The sequence below is a fragment of the Sceloporus occidentalis genome, unplaced genomic scaffold (genome assembly GCF_023333645.1).
Source record: "Sceloporus occidentalis isolate IW3139 unplaced genomic scaffold, rSceOcc1.0.p SCAF_1, whole genome shotgun sequence".
NCBI lineage: Eukaryota > Metazoa > Chordata > Lepidosauria > Squamata > Phrynosomatidae > Sceloporus > Sceloporus occidentalis.
In genome coordinates, this window is record NW_028316981.1 from 72280490 (window position 1) to 72295283 (window position 14794).

Consider the following 14794-nt stretch of genomic DNA (forward strand, 5'->3'; position numbering starts at 1 on the left):
AAAGGAACAACGAAGAAGACAAATATTAAAGATTAGATATAAGGATACTGTTTGTACCAAACAAAAAGAGATAGAAAAAGCATTTATTAATTATTATTCCAATTTATTTAGGGAAGATAAGATCCCAGAGGAATTAATCAAAAAGTATTTGAACGGCAAAAACATTCGTAAATTCTCCCCGGAGCATTTGGAAATGCTTAACAGGGAAATCTCGGTACAGGAGATCCAAACAGCAATTATGGCTTCTAAATCTGGGAAAGCTGCGGGTCCAGATGGCTTCCCAGCTGAATATTATAAAACCTTCTTGGATAGTGTGGCTAAGCCATTAAAAATGGTAATGAATAATATGCTAAAAGGTAATATCCCGAAATCATGGTTGGAATCAAATATAACTCTGATTCCTAAGAGTGATGAGGATATTTTGGAACCTAAGTGCTTTCGTCCTATTGCGTTACTGAATGTAGACTATAAAATCTTCACAGCTGTCTTAGCCAATAGGCTTAAATCGGTTCTAAGAGATTATATTAACCCAGACCAAGTAGGCTTTTTACCTAATAGAAGGCTGAAAGATAATGTTAGACACGTACTAAACCTAATAGAATATCATGAGAAAAGTCGTGATAGACCATTAGCTTAAATTTTTGTTGATTATGAAAAAGCCTTTGATAGGGTTAGTTGGCGATTTTTGAAGGAGGCTTGTAATAAGATTGGGCTAGGGGATAATTTTGGATTTTGGATGGCTAATATTTATCAAAAACAATCAGCGAGTTTGATATTGAATGGAGAAAGGACAAAGGCAATTCAGATTTATAAAGGAACAAGGCAGGGCTGTCCCTTGTCGCCCTTGCTGTTCATTATATTGCTGGAGATTTTGAATGATGAGATTCATAATGAGGATGAAATAAGAGGGGTTAAGATTAAAAGAAACGAGATGAAGCTGAGGGCATATGCAGACGATGTCGTCCTCTCCCTATCTAAACCAATGGATGATGTGGAAAAAGTTAATAAGATGTTAAAACAATTCGGAAATGTTTCGGGTTTGGTGGTTAATAAAGATAAGACGTCCATATTAACAGTGAATTTAAATAATGAAGAAAGAAAAGATTTGGCAACCCGGGCGGGATATAAAGTTGTGGACAAAGTTAAGTACTTGGGAATTTGGGTAACAAACAATAATTCGGAATTGTTTAAAAATAATTATGTGAAGGTGTGGCAAAGTATTAGGAAGGATTTAGATCGCTGGGATAAATTGGGATTATCCTGGATGGGAAGAATAGCTACAGTCAAGATGTCCGTGCTTCCCAAAATAATGTTTCTTTTTCAAACTATACCGATTTTGTTAAATGAACGACCTTTTCAAGAATGGAATAAGGACATCAGGAAATTTATCTGGAGTGGAAAAAGGCCAAGGGTTCGTTATAAAAATCTATGTGATGATGTAAAACGGGGAGGAATAGGGCTTCCAGATTTGAAGATTTATTTTTATGCGTGCTGTTTCGAATGGATAGTGGAGTGGTGTAAATTGGGAAAAAAACAGATTTTGAATATAGAATTAGCAGGGACTGTATTTGGCATACATGCTTTTATGTTTTATGATAAACTCAAAGCTAATAGCGATTTCTCAAATCATGTCATTAGAAAAGCACTTATTCGTGTATGGCTTAAATTTAAATGGATAATTTACTCTAAACTACCGATGTGGGTCTCGGTAAATGAGGCTTTTCACAGGAACGATGAGATATGTAGTAACCGATGGGTGACATATAAGGATCTTGTGACAATAGATAAAAGGACCAATACATTAATGTTTAAATCGCAAGACATGTTGGAAAAGGAGGGTTTGCGTTTAAACTGGTTTCTGTATTGCCAAATTAAAGAAAGGTTTATGTTAGACAATAAGATGTGTGGTATAGACCCATTATCCTCAAATTTTGATAAAATCATTTTTGGTAAAAATGAGAAGAAGATTTCTAAATTTTATAGCTTTTTGTTGAAAATAGTCATGCATGAAGAGCTTGTGAAACCATCCATGATTAGATGGGCTCAAGATTTGGGTGAACCTTTGCCGTTAGCTCAATGGGAAAAAACGTGGGCTGTCAGAATTAGATATACTGCTTGCATAGCGCTAAAGGAGAATTATTACAAGATGCAGAATAGATGGCATCTTACTCCCTTGAAGCTTTCAAAGATATATAAAAATCAGAGTCCCAACTGTTGGAGGTGTGAGAAAGAACCAGGCTCCTTTATGCATATGTGGTGGTATTGTAAGCATGTCAAAAAATATTGGGTACAAATATATAATAAAATGCAACAAATTGTAAAAGTGAACTTTAAATTTGAAGCCAAACTTTTTTTGTTAAATATGATTTCAGATGATAAATTGGAAGACAAGCACGGAAAATTATTTTTTTATATGGTTTCAGCGTCTAGAATGATACTTGCATCCCATTGGAAAGGAGATGCAGAGCCTACTTGGAATGAATGGATCTTGAAACTTATAGATTTCATGGAATTGGACAAAGTTACCTGTTATGTTATGAACTTGAATTGGAACAAGGAGAAATTAATTTGGCATCCTTTGATCACGTTTATAAAATCAGAGAATTTGGTCCGTAATTTTATTGGATAATTTCATATTGTGTTATAAAGATTGTTAGAAGAAATATAGCAAAATGCGGGGAGATATAAACGCAAGACAAATTCATAAGGGGTAAAGTGTTTTTTTTAAATTAAATTGAGGATTGAATGATTATAGATGTCTTTAAAATATGTGTAAAAGTTTTAATTTAAGTGCAATCATGGATTACGCAAGTGCGGTGAATTTGATCTTTTTCTTTTTGTATTAAGGAAAATTGCTGGGCTAAATCATGTCTCAACCCCTCCGTATGAGGAAGTCATTATGTTCTTGTAGTAATGTTGTTATGGTATTTGTAGCGGTGGGTTTGTTTAGAGGGTGGTCAATGTTGAATGTATGTATTGTATTATATTGGTATTGTTATGAATGTTTTATGTAGTCATATATGTTTTTTATATATATGTATGGTAAACTTTAATAAAGATTAAAAAAAAATTATAAATGCAACACATGTTATTTCACTAGCTGGGTTTTAATATTTTAGTATAGAGACCCAGTGTGACGTAGTGGTTTGGGTGTTGAACTACAACTCTGGAAACCAGGGTTTGATTCCCCATTCAGCCATGAAACCCACTGGGTCAAATGCTTTCAGCCTCACGGGAAGGCAATGGCAAACTCCTTCTGAACAAATCTTGTCAAGAAAAAAAACATGATAGGTTCAACCTAGGGTTGTCGTAAGTAAAAAATGACTTGAAGGCACGGCACAACAAATAGAGATTAGCTTCCCAAAGTTTTGAACATATTAACATCATGCTTAGTCAGAAATTAATCCTACTGTGTGATCTCAAATCTTTAAAGCTTTCCTTCACCTCTGATTCATTTATTTTCATAACCTTATATCAATCTGTCTCTACCTCCCAATCAGCACTATTTCTTTTCCTCGCACCAGAAATATTTTGATATTTTAAATATTTTGATCCCACCACAAGAAGCAGAGCATCTCTGCATGTTACTGTGTCTGAAAGTTATCCTGGGCTACCAGACCCTCTTAAGAGCGGTGACCTGAACCTATGATCTTTTTGCTGCACAGCCTTTTCAGTCAACCAACTGTCAACTCCAAGTCTGAAGTTTCTTTGAAATCATGAAAGCAAACATCTAGGAAGGCTTAAATGAAGATGCTGAGAGTGACAATTTCTATAATCCCAGGGCAAAGCATACTTAACAAAGGAAAGAAAATATTTAAAGCAGAATCAACAGATAAAATAAGAACTGAAAATTCTGTAGAAAACCTCCATGTCTGGTATAGAATGCGTTTCTCATGAATGTCTCCGCGTTTAAAACATCCCCTGATATCTGGAATTGTGGCTTTGAAGCAGAAATTGGGTTTCACTGTCTGCTCAGTCTCCACAGCCCGCATTTCCACTCCACTTCCCTTCGCAGCATCTAGATGCCAAACACATTTTTCCAACCCAATTCCTCCCCCCAGAGCAGTTAACGATAATACAGGAGTGAGTTCTCTTGAGGTCTGAGCAAATATTGTTTGTAATAAATGTGAAGTGCTTCCAGACAGGAAACTTAATTTAGAGCCTTAGCAACTAGGGTCTGGAGCCACATGCACTTATCACTTAGATCCCGAGATACTTTTTTAGAAAGAAAAAGAGAAAAACACCACGCCCCATTTCAGTCTTTGAGGTGTAATCCTGTATCTACAGCTGTTAGCAAGCCCTGCTGAACTCAAAGAGATTTATTTCTTAGGAGAGATGTATAGGATTGCACTGTTAAAGAAAGGTACAAAACTGACCGATAATGACTGTAGGGCAGTTTAAATCAGTTCCTTTCTTCACCTTCTCAGTTTTTGTTCCTTCCCTATCTTATCCAGCATAGGGTTGTTTACCTAGCATAAAATTACCATTCATGTTTTGCTGACAAAGGTGAGGGTATGTCTTTTGGCCTGGAGTTTTCAGACTGATATTTTTTATCTTTCTACTGGAATCTGAGCTCTCTTTGACATAAAGCATAAACAATGGGATGCCAAAAGAAAACTATCCCAGTGAGTAGCACTATTCTACTGGGATTCTACACAATCTATTAGATTGTCCAAACTAATCCTGATTTTTGAAGATTTTACTGCATAAAGCAGCTCCACTTTAAATACTGTGAATACATTGTTCCACTATAAATACTGTGGCCCCATTCCCACTGGCGGTTTTTAACTGGAAGGAACTGGGAAGATTCGGTTTCTGCCCCTCCAAATGCCTCTGGAAGCAAGTGCCCACTACAAATACCTCAATTGGGGTATGTAGCCCAGAAGCCATTGCAGCTCTTTAAACCGGTTTGAAAGGAAGAGTCATCTGCTGTCAATCAAATTAGTTCCGCTTTCGTAAAAGGTGACGTTTCTTGCAGTCATTGGCTAAGCAGATGGGGGCTTCTCCCCTCTTTTTTAAAAAAATTCTGGCCGGCAAGGTGCACAGATGCTGTCAAATTTAAAAACCTCTGGTGTGTATCTTGTGAGTAGCAAAAGCAAAAGCATTCAATTAGTATCAATTTACCAAATTGAAAGGGAAACATTTGTAACACTGGCATTGTTGCATTCACATTTTAAACAAATGATTCCAGGAGCAAGAGGAAATGAAAGGGAAATCTCAGGCATTGTAGCCTCCTGTCACCCCAATTCCCCTTTTTGGCAGCTTGTCACCCTTTTGCCTCCTGTGTGTGTGCATGTATTGTGTGCCTTCAGGTTGTGAGCTTCCCTCCCCGCTTTAACTCTTCTGGCTCTTTGCTATGGAATTCTGGGAGTTGTTTGCTTGTTTTTGTGTGGTGCTCCAAACAGAGGAGCTTTTGTGAGTTCCCTCCTGGAACAGATGCCTCCTCTCCCTCTCTCTGCCCTGGTCCCCTCCTTCCCTTCCTTCTCTCTTTTCCCTCTGTTTTGCCCTCCTCCTTCACTCCCTTCTTGCTGCTTATCCCTCCCTCCCCCCTTCCTTCTCTCTTCCTCTTTCTGTGTTCTCCTTCCCTCTCTCTTTCTCTCCCTCCTTTCCTCTTCTCTCCCTTGTCCCATCTTCCCTCCCCTTTTCCTTCCTTCCCTCCCTCCTTCTTTTCCCTCTCTCTCTCTCTCTCTCTCTCTCACACACACACACACACACACACACACACACACTCCTTCCCTCACTGCAGTCGCTTGCCTGCCTGCCTCCCTGCCTGTCTGCCTTGGGGACCAAGGGTCCTTGGCTCCTGGGGGGGTCTCTCCCAGCCCATCCTGCCCCCTGTGCATTCCTCCTCCTCCTCTACTCTGCTCTTCCTCGGCTGCGGAGGAAGCGGGGAGAGGAGGAAGAAGAGGAACAGGAAAAGGAAGAGAAGGAAGAACAGCAGGAGGAAAAGGAGGTCAGGAGGAGGAAAAGGAGAAAGAGCGTACGGGGGTGTCGTTGGCAGATGAAGAGGAGGAGGAGGGAGAATGAGAATGAGGAAGAGTGGAGAAGAGGAAGAGGAGGAGGAAAAAAGGAGGGCAAGCAGTGACAGGAGGGGGAGAGGGGGAATAAGAGGAGGATGCGCATAATCTTTCATTATTCCCAACAACAAAAAAGGGGGAAAAAGTGGCTTGCAAAAAGCCGGCAGGAGAGGGGAGGGAATGCCCTGCCCTGTGCCCGCCCCCTGAGCTTAATCCCTCCCTGAACCTGACCCGATCATGATCAGGGACAAGTTCATATTCGGCAGAACCCGGGGTTTTTCAGAAAAGATGGATTTTACCCCGAATCTGGATACCCCGCTCTAAGGGGCATTTCCTGGTGCATGCCTTGAAAAGGATTGTGACAGAATCGGGCCCAATATGAACTTCACGTGCAAATTTCAAATCCTGAACCGGGTTAAAAGATAGTCTGAATGGGCCCTGTGAATGCATTGCTCCCCCACCCTCTTCTGATGGTGTAAATTAAAGCTAGCTTAACCTTTTGTGTGCCTTGTGTCGTCTTCATCTGGTCCTCCCTTTGTTGCAAATGATTCATATGGAATAAGTTCTCCTAAACTGGTTGCTCCTTAGTACCCATGAGATTTCTTGTTGTGAGACACTTGGTTCTTTTGACTTTATGGAAGTCCCCATTGATTGATTGATTGATTGTCTCAGAATCTTTACAGATATTAGTCCCTTGAATTTACAGTCTTCTTTTATTGCCAATATGTATTCTCTTCTAACTTAGCTTACAGGTCATATCAAGAAAATTTAAAAGCTAATTACCAAAGATTCTTTTGCATGTCTGGTTAGGTTCTCATAATCCAGAAGAAAATCCAAAATCTCATCACCTTTGTAATTATTCATTCACCATTACAAGAACATTTGTCCTTCTATTACCTGATCTTCCCACCTAACAAAATGCTTATTGACTGAAGTTTTGCATTTACTCTAGTACTTCAGGAACTGTCATCTGCCATCCAATCTAGGGCCATCCTTACATTTCCTTACTTTGCTCTTCATCAACTGTTTGCCTGGTTTAAAAAGTTATGCATTAAGGCTGCAGTGCAATATGTGATTGCAACAGAGTAAGTCTCACTGAACTGGATGAGGCTGACTTCCAAGAAGACACATTAGGCCTGTAATGTTAAGCCAAGTCATTTAGTGAAGCAAGGTGTTTTTTGGTTTTTTTAAAGCATTCACTATCATGCAGTTTAGCAGATTTACAGCTCCTTAGTAAACCATCCCATGGTAAGACTGGTGACAGTGAGCTTTTAAAATTTATAATTCAAGTGATCTAGAAAGTTGAAAGGCAATTGCATTATACTTGGGAGAAACACTGTGGAAGTCACCATTCACAGACTAGGATAACACAAGGAAAAATAGCAAACACAAAAAATAGAGGGGGACTGGAAAGGACAAACAAGGAACAAAAATAACCTGCAAGTAAGGCAAATTAAACTGCACAAAGGGTAACTATAATCTCTTGTAGTCAAAACATAGTAACAGAGTCGGACTTTTGTTGTTTTAAAAACATTCTAATAAAAGCATATGGAGCAGAGGGGTGATAGGGTTGCCATAATTGTCCACTAAAACCTGGAACAAAATGTAGGACAAAATCTAGACCAAACTGTAGGACAACTGCAGGACAAAACTCAGCCCAAAATGTAGGACATTTAAGATCCTCCATTTTTCTTAAATGTCCTACATTTGGGGCTGAGTTTTGTCCTGCAGTTGTCCTACAGTTTGGTCTCGAATTTGTCCTACGTTTTGTCCCGTGTTTTAGTGGACAATTATGGCAACCCTACCAGAATAGAACAGGTCTCAAGGTCCTGACAAACTGTAATCACCCCCCTCTGTTACTCAGGGGTCATTCACACTACAAAATAACCCAGTGTGGAAAGCAGGTTATTTCAGGTCATTTACACTGTGCCCTGGATGCACTTGGCATGGTTGGGGGGGGGGGGCAGCTGGTGAAAAGGGAATTTTACCCAGTGCAATCTGTGTCTTTTGGGGGGTGGCAGAGCATTCACATGTTTGGTAGTATAAATGTGGTACTGAATCAATCCAGATCGCTGGAATCCATTCCCAGCCATGAGGCGCTGCCATGTTGATCCAAAAATAGTGCCAGTGTGAATGCCTGACTGGGCTGGAGAGATTCAATCACACTAAACGTAGTGTGAACGTCAATTGAGTATCACATCACTGTACAGATCTGCATCTCTTCGGTACAAAAAGTTGAGTGTGAATGACCCCTCAGTCTCTCAGAAGATCCTCACATCAGACTTTCTGAGTGTACAATAAAGGTCAGCAACCAGAGGGACCAAACCCATTCCACTCAGAGAGTGCCCAAGAATGCCACCTCAGTGTCATCTGAGAGGCAAAAGAGGGGAAAGTAGAATTTGTGGAAAGAGAACTTGCTGGCTGAAGGAAAGGGGGCTGAAACTCTGTCACACTAATCTACACTCATATCTAACAGTGGGCCTTCCTTTAAACTAGCTGCTGAAAAAGAAATTGTCAAAATATAATTTTGGGAAGTAACTGTGGAGTTGTACAGGCTGATTCTTCAAAGACTGGCATATGATGAGGTAATGAACACAACTAACTAAAGTATTGTTCCTTTAGTTAATTGCTGGCTGAACCAGTGCTTGGAACTAATGCATGAAAAGTAATTATGCTACCTGCAGCACACAACTATGGTAAGGCAGGCATAATGTGATACAGCCATGAAACATTTTCTTCTATGAAAGTTTACACATCATTCCATTTGTTTCTATTAATTTTAAGAATTACCCATGTTTGGCAATTTCTCTATTTTAAATGGTTTAATAATTAGGAAGTTATTAAAAAAGAATACATACTGAGAACGAATACACAGTAATGCATTAGTATTTAAAAATAACATCCCAGACTTCAATCTGAATACAAATCTCCTCTGATTTTTGTTCAGGGCACTTCTGCCCAAAGAACGTTTTTAGCATCTGTCTTTGGTATGCAGATACGGAGGGAACTACATACAAAGAAAATCAGTGAAAGGAAACCAAGAAGGGCATATTGTGACTCAGTTAAACTCTCATTCCAGATGTCTCAGACAAAGACGCTGCCAAGATATGACAAAGTACTTGGGGAAATAAAAGCCTTATAAAATCCAAGCCTTTGGGAAAGAAAACAACAACTGAAAGGCACTCACTGCAATCCCAAACTTCCCCTGTGTGGAGGAAGGAAGGTTCAGCCTGCATCTTTAGATTTGTACAGTGGGCCCTCCCCTAATAATAATAGCAATAATAATAAAATGTATTTATATACCGGCTTTCCAAGAAGATGAAAGCGGTTTACAAAATTACAATTACAAAATTACGAAACATATAGAATGCATAAAAGATTAAGCAAACAAAATCTGTAAACAAATATAATAACAATAAAATAAAATAAAAACATTACAGTCTAATGAAATTCATAATTAACCCCTTTCCTAGTCCCTCAACACAGGTTCAAATGGCAAAAAATAAAATAAAAATACATAGTAATTATAACAACAATAAAGTTAACAAAGCAAATTCAAACAAGTAATAGAGTAAAAACAAGTGAAAAGAAAATAATCCCTATTCCGGATCCGGATCCCTCCACATAAGGGGAAATCAGCATATGCTTGAGCCCCATAGAAAGTAATGGGGCTCACGCCCACGGTACATGGTGGTGCAGCAGCACACATGTGCCATGGGCACGTGCCCCATTAGTTCTTCCAGGGTGCGCAATGGACTCTTCCGCCACGGCTTTCAGCATATGTTGAAAGCTGCGTATGGTGCGCCCGTGTAAATGCAGGCACACTGTACACTGAGCATTTTTAAAAGCCACCAGCCTCCCTCGCATGTGGAGGAATTTCTGGTGATCAAGCCAGATAAGAGCAGCTTGAATTCAGCAGTTTTCCTCACAGGTAACTCTTCTTCAGTTATCTGAGGAATAGGATTGAAAAGACTAGTGAAACGCCTGCAGATAGGCAGCAGGGAGGGTATAACCACAAATAAAACTTTGCCCAAGTTCAAGCTATAAGGAACCAAACAACAAGGTTTATGGAGAGCTTATTTTGAAAAACTCTGGGTAATGAGCAGCAGTGTCAGGCCAAAAAGAAGGCTAAATCCAGGGTCTATATTTGGAATGGTGCACAATTCTGACATTAGTGTTGTTATTGTGTCATCTATCATTGGACATCCTCCCATGTTTTTTAATGCTTTTTCCTGCCTTTTTCCCCCTTGCTAGACCAAAATCCACTAAGGAGGGATACACGGAATACTGTGCAGTGATTATGACCAGCAATGGTAGCAGGTCACTTTCAGGATGGAGCTCTATTATCACATGCTTGCTTTCACAGGGAGTTGAAGGGAGCCTGGCTGGATGTGAAATGCAGCAGCCACAAATGGGTGGCTTGCTGTCCCACCCCCAAAACATATTTAGGGATAGCTGTGTTGGCCATGAAGCCAAATACAGCAAAATTCAAAAACCGCAAGCAGCCAAGATCTTTGTTGGACCAATTCCAGCAAATAAAATACATTATGCAAGCTTTCAGTGTTTCTTCATTATCATATTAAAAATAATGACATAATTATCATTTTTCTCCTGTATCGGTTTTAACATCTTTGCCTAATGAAGAAGCCTGTAGTGTTTCAAAAGCTTGCATAATGTATTTTATGCTTTGGAGTTGGCCTAATAAAGGCATCACTGCTTGTAGAGTTTGATTTTTTGTGTAATTTCTTTTGCACATGTACAGCAAACTACCATTCTCCAGTCTGCGGTGTTATTTTTACAGTGCATTTCATTATTAAAAAGCAAGGACAAACCAATTGTGTTATCTCAAACAGATAACTGGGAGCAGCTTAAGAACACAAGAACCTAGCAGGATGAGATCAAAGGTCTGCTTCACAGAACATTATTACCATTGGACAGAGGCAGCTGCAGAGCAAGAGATTAACACACGGTGCCTATAAATCTATAACCTCTGAATGCTAAAGTCAGGATTGCAGAATTGTGTGAAAAAGAAACTCTAATACTATTTGCTCACTGGAGTACTTTATTCAAAAATTTCTGCAGTCCTGATTTTGAATGCCCCTCTGAAGAAGGTCTCCAAGGACATTAGGCTTTTAGATAAAAAAGACAAATTTCTAGCATCTGAGACATGTCTCCCTTTTCTCTTGTGGTTATGTGTTCTTCACTATTCAACAATTGATTGAGTAGATCTTCTCTCATTGGTATTACCAGCAAGATTCACCCCATTGTGTATAACAATTTTCTGGACACACCCATGATTCTGCCAACTTGTTACACATAGGTATACATACACATATACAGAGAAAGCAAGAAAGAGAGATTCAAGAATGAGCACTACAGGTTAAATGAAGCAAGAATTCACAAAGCTCCTAATAAGCAGTACCAACTGAAAGGTGTTTGTAACCCAGTAAATAATTCTACAATAGCAGCCTTGGACAGTTTAAGCACAAGAATCTAATGCTCTCAACTTTACTTAACCACAGGCACTACTGTGTCACTTAAAGTCCAGAGAATACTTATGATACTTACCACTTAAAATCCAGAGAATAGGTATGATACTTATTGTGCCACTTAAAGTCCAGAGGATAGTTACGTTATGATACTCAACAGTGTATGGGTCAGAATATAGAAATGCTAAAAAAAAATGTGCAACCTCTCCTCAAATCCCTCCACCATCATGAATAAACCAGTTCCATTCTTTAGCACGAGCTCCTTTTTTCTGCTCTCATTCCTCCTCACTTCTGCACTGCAAAATCTGCCTCACTGCCTTCCACTCCTACTGCTCACTACTCTCCCAGGAGAGTGATTTTTCAGTCATTTTGATTCCCCCATTACCTAAAGGGGGAAATAATTAGCATGAATATGGACAGGGAACATAGCTAGGGAATCACTGCTATAAGGAAGAAAAATGTATTTCATAATGGTTCAGATTTCAGCAGTCTGAGGTCTTTGTTCCAGGGTTAGGCAAGACTGGCCATGGCTGTGGTTTATTATGAAAGCAGCCCTGTTTGAGACAGCCTGATTGGCCATGCAGATTATTAAGAAGCACCAGCCATCATAGGCAGGATACTCACTACACGGCCCCAGCGAGTCCAACAGTAGTAGTTCCCATTCTGTTCTATGAGCTGGATGATGTAAAACTTGTTGTTGTTGTGGCCAATGTTAGTTTGATTCAGCATGCAGTCATAGTCTTCATGAATCTAAAATGGTAACAGAGAGATCAACTCTACATATAGCATGTGAATATATATCCCTGCCTTAATAACAGATGAAGATGTCACATTCACCCCAAATAAAAAGTTCTGTTCTTTGAGCCAGGCCTTTTCACATGAACTCATATGGAATGGTATTGTGCAAACATTTACATTTCAGACTCTGCTAGACATCTGTGAAATGGAAACACAATAATGACCAAACACTCAGGAGTACTATAAGAACAAACAAGATTAACAATACATTATTTTTATGAACTACAAAAAACACTTGGTCAGTGGTCAGTGAAGGAACTGATGGAATTCAGGACAGAGTCCAACAGGGAAAATTCTCATTCATGCTGAAATATCTGGTAACTCCCACTCCAGAGTAGCAGCATTAGTTAAGATGATGTATATAGAGAAGGAGGTGCTCTGAAGTCAGGAATACTGTCCACCCCCTGCCATGTAACTTGGATTAGCTAATAAATTTCTGGTAAAAGAAAACACACATTTTTGTCACATTCAGTTTCCCTCCTTCTATACTAATCATATGAGACTTCAACAAATAAATCTGTTACGAAAGCCAAAAGGACTAAACAGGCCGCCCCTTCCGAAGCCAGACTGAGGGCATGGCAACCACCGTGTCTTTTAGTCAGCCAAAAAAGGAGCAGCATTTTGGGCTGGCAAAGTCAGCTGTTCTGCCCTGTCGTGGCCAGAAAGTGGCTTTAAGGTGCTCAGACCACATGCGGCATATAAAACATAGCTGGAGCACCTGTAAGCCAGCCCCTGTGTAAATGGCCGGGTGGCTTCCAGGCGCTCCAACAGCATACAGAGTATAAATGTTGCACCGCCAGAGCACCTGGAAGCTGGCCTGTGTAAATGGCTACGCAGCTTCCAGGCGGCTTGGAGGCATGCAGCATGTAAATTAAGGGATGCAGTGGCTTAGTGGTTAAGATGCCAATTCTGACTGTCGGAAGGTTGGCAGTTCGAAGCCCAAGTGCTGCATGATGGGGTGAGCTCCTGTCACTAGTGCCAGCTTCTTCCAACCTAGAGGTTTGAAAGCATGCAAATCCAAGTACAGTGCGGCCACATTATACGTGGGCACGCTATACGTGGCTTTGAGAATATGCTCAAAGCTGCGCGAGAGTGCGTGGGGTGTAAGGGGCAGCGCGTCCCATTCGCATGCCACGACGCCGCAGGCACGAGCCTCATTCATTTGAATGGGGCTTGAGCTTCCAGGTCTTTTCTCTTACGTGGGGGGTCCAGAACAGATCCCACGCATAAGAGAAGGGCAGACTGTAGATAAATAGGTACCACTTTGGAGCGAAGGTAACTGCATTCAATGCAGTCATGCTGGCCGCATGACCACAGGACTCATCTTTGGACAACGCCGGCTCTTAGTAATGGAGATGAGCACCGCCCCCTACAGTCCTGTACGGCTAGACATTCATGTCAAGGGACTACCTTTACCATTACAATAGAGATAACACCTCAACCAGAGCTTCATGCTTACCTTAGCCTCACTAAAGTTGCTCAGCTGACAGGCAGAGTCGATTTTGCTCTTTAGTTTCTCCTTGGGAGCTGCCTTCAGTGCCTCCATGGTGGAACGGAAACTGTCTTCTTCCGGTTCAGGCTTTGGCTCCGGTTCCTCCTTAACCTTCTTTCCCTTGACAGGAGCTGGGTTTTGGACTGATGCTTTACGCTTGGGAGGCATGGTTCCTTTTGTTGTTTTAACCTGCCTTCCCAAAGAGTCAAACTCGCTTCTTTCAGGAAACTGTGGAAAAAAAACCACCCCCAAAGACACACAAGTTAATCCTTCACATGTACAGACTCAATTTAGAAGAAAAAGTAGGCCTCTGAAAGCACTAGCTCCTACATGACAATAGGAAGACATAACATTGATTATGTTTAAAATATCTGCTGGAAGAATAACGCCACACACAGAACTAAGGCGGGGTACAGACTGCCAGAAAGAGGCGCTAGGGAGGCGCCTGTCTTTGCTGCGCAGGAGCGCCGCAGCATACAAATTGCATGGCGCTGCTGTGCAGCAGAAAAAGAGCTCCAAAAAGCAACTCCTTTTTGTGGTGCCGCAAAGCGCCAGAGATGGTGTGGTTACGTCGAAGCTGCGCAGTGCCGTTTGGAGGCGGCACAGCTGCACAGCTGCATTATGCGCGCTGTCTGTAAGGCTCTGCGTAACAGCGGCACATGCACGATGTGCTAGGGTTGCGGGGCATGTGCACGTGCCGCCCCAAGACAACCTTAGCATGTCGTGGACAAGCCGCAAAGGGCCCATCTGTACAGGCCCTAAGGGACCAAGATGCACCTACTTAAGTGGGTCAGCAGTAGGGTCAACATTGTGGTGGTCAGTTGATAGTTATATATACATGAGATTTATAAATCCACCTTCTACTCACTGACTGCTTTGATATCAAGCCCCCAGCCCCACAAAGCTAGGATGAGAAAATGCGTGCAGCAACTCTCTAAAAAATAAAATTAAAAATGCACTAATAAAATATATAAATTGCAATAAAACACGTGAACTGT

General features: G+C 40.8%; 1 protein-coding gene across 4 annotated transcripts in view; it reads right to left on the reverse strand.

The window, feature by feature from the left end:
- Positions 1-14794, reverse strand: part of PARP3 (poly(ADP-ribose) polymerase family member 3) — a 38714-nt gene that overhangs the window by 21570 nt on the left and 2350 nt on the right. For 2 of the 4 annotated variants that reach the window (XM_089524908.1, XM_089524892.1), the window contains exons 2-3: positions 13764-14013; positions 12131-12256 (exon numbers count right to left, since the gene is read on the reverse strand). In XM_089524908.1, coding sequence (XP_089381034.1) covers positions 12131-12256; positions 13764-13964 — 327 coding nt within the window. In that variant the 5' untranslated portion in view covers positions 13965-14013. Of the gene's footprint in view, positions 1-4860; positions 5080-12130; positions 12257-13763; positions 14014-14794 lie in introns of those variants that run through there. The other 2 variants (XM_089524899.1, XM_089524919.1) reach the window with 2 other exon arrangements.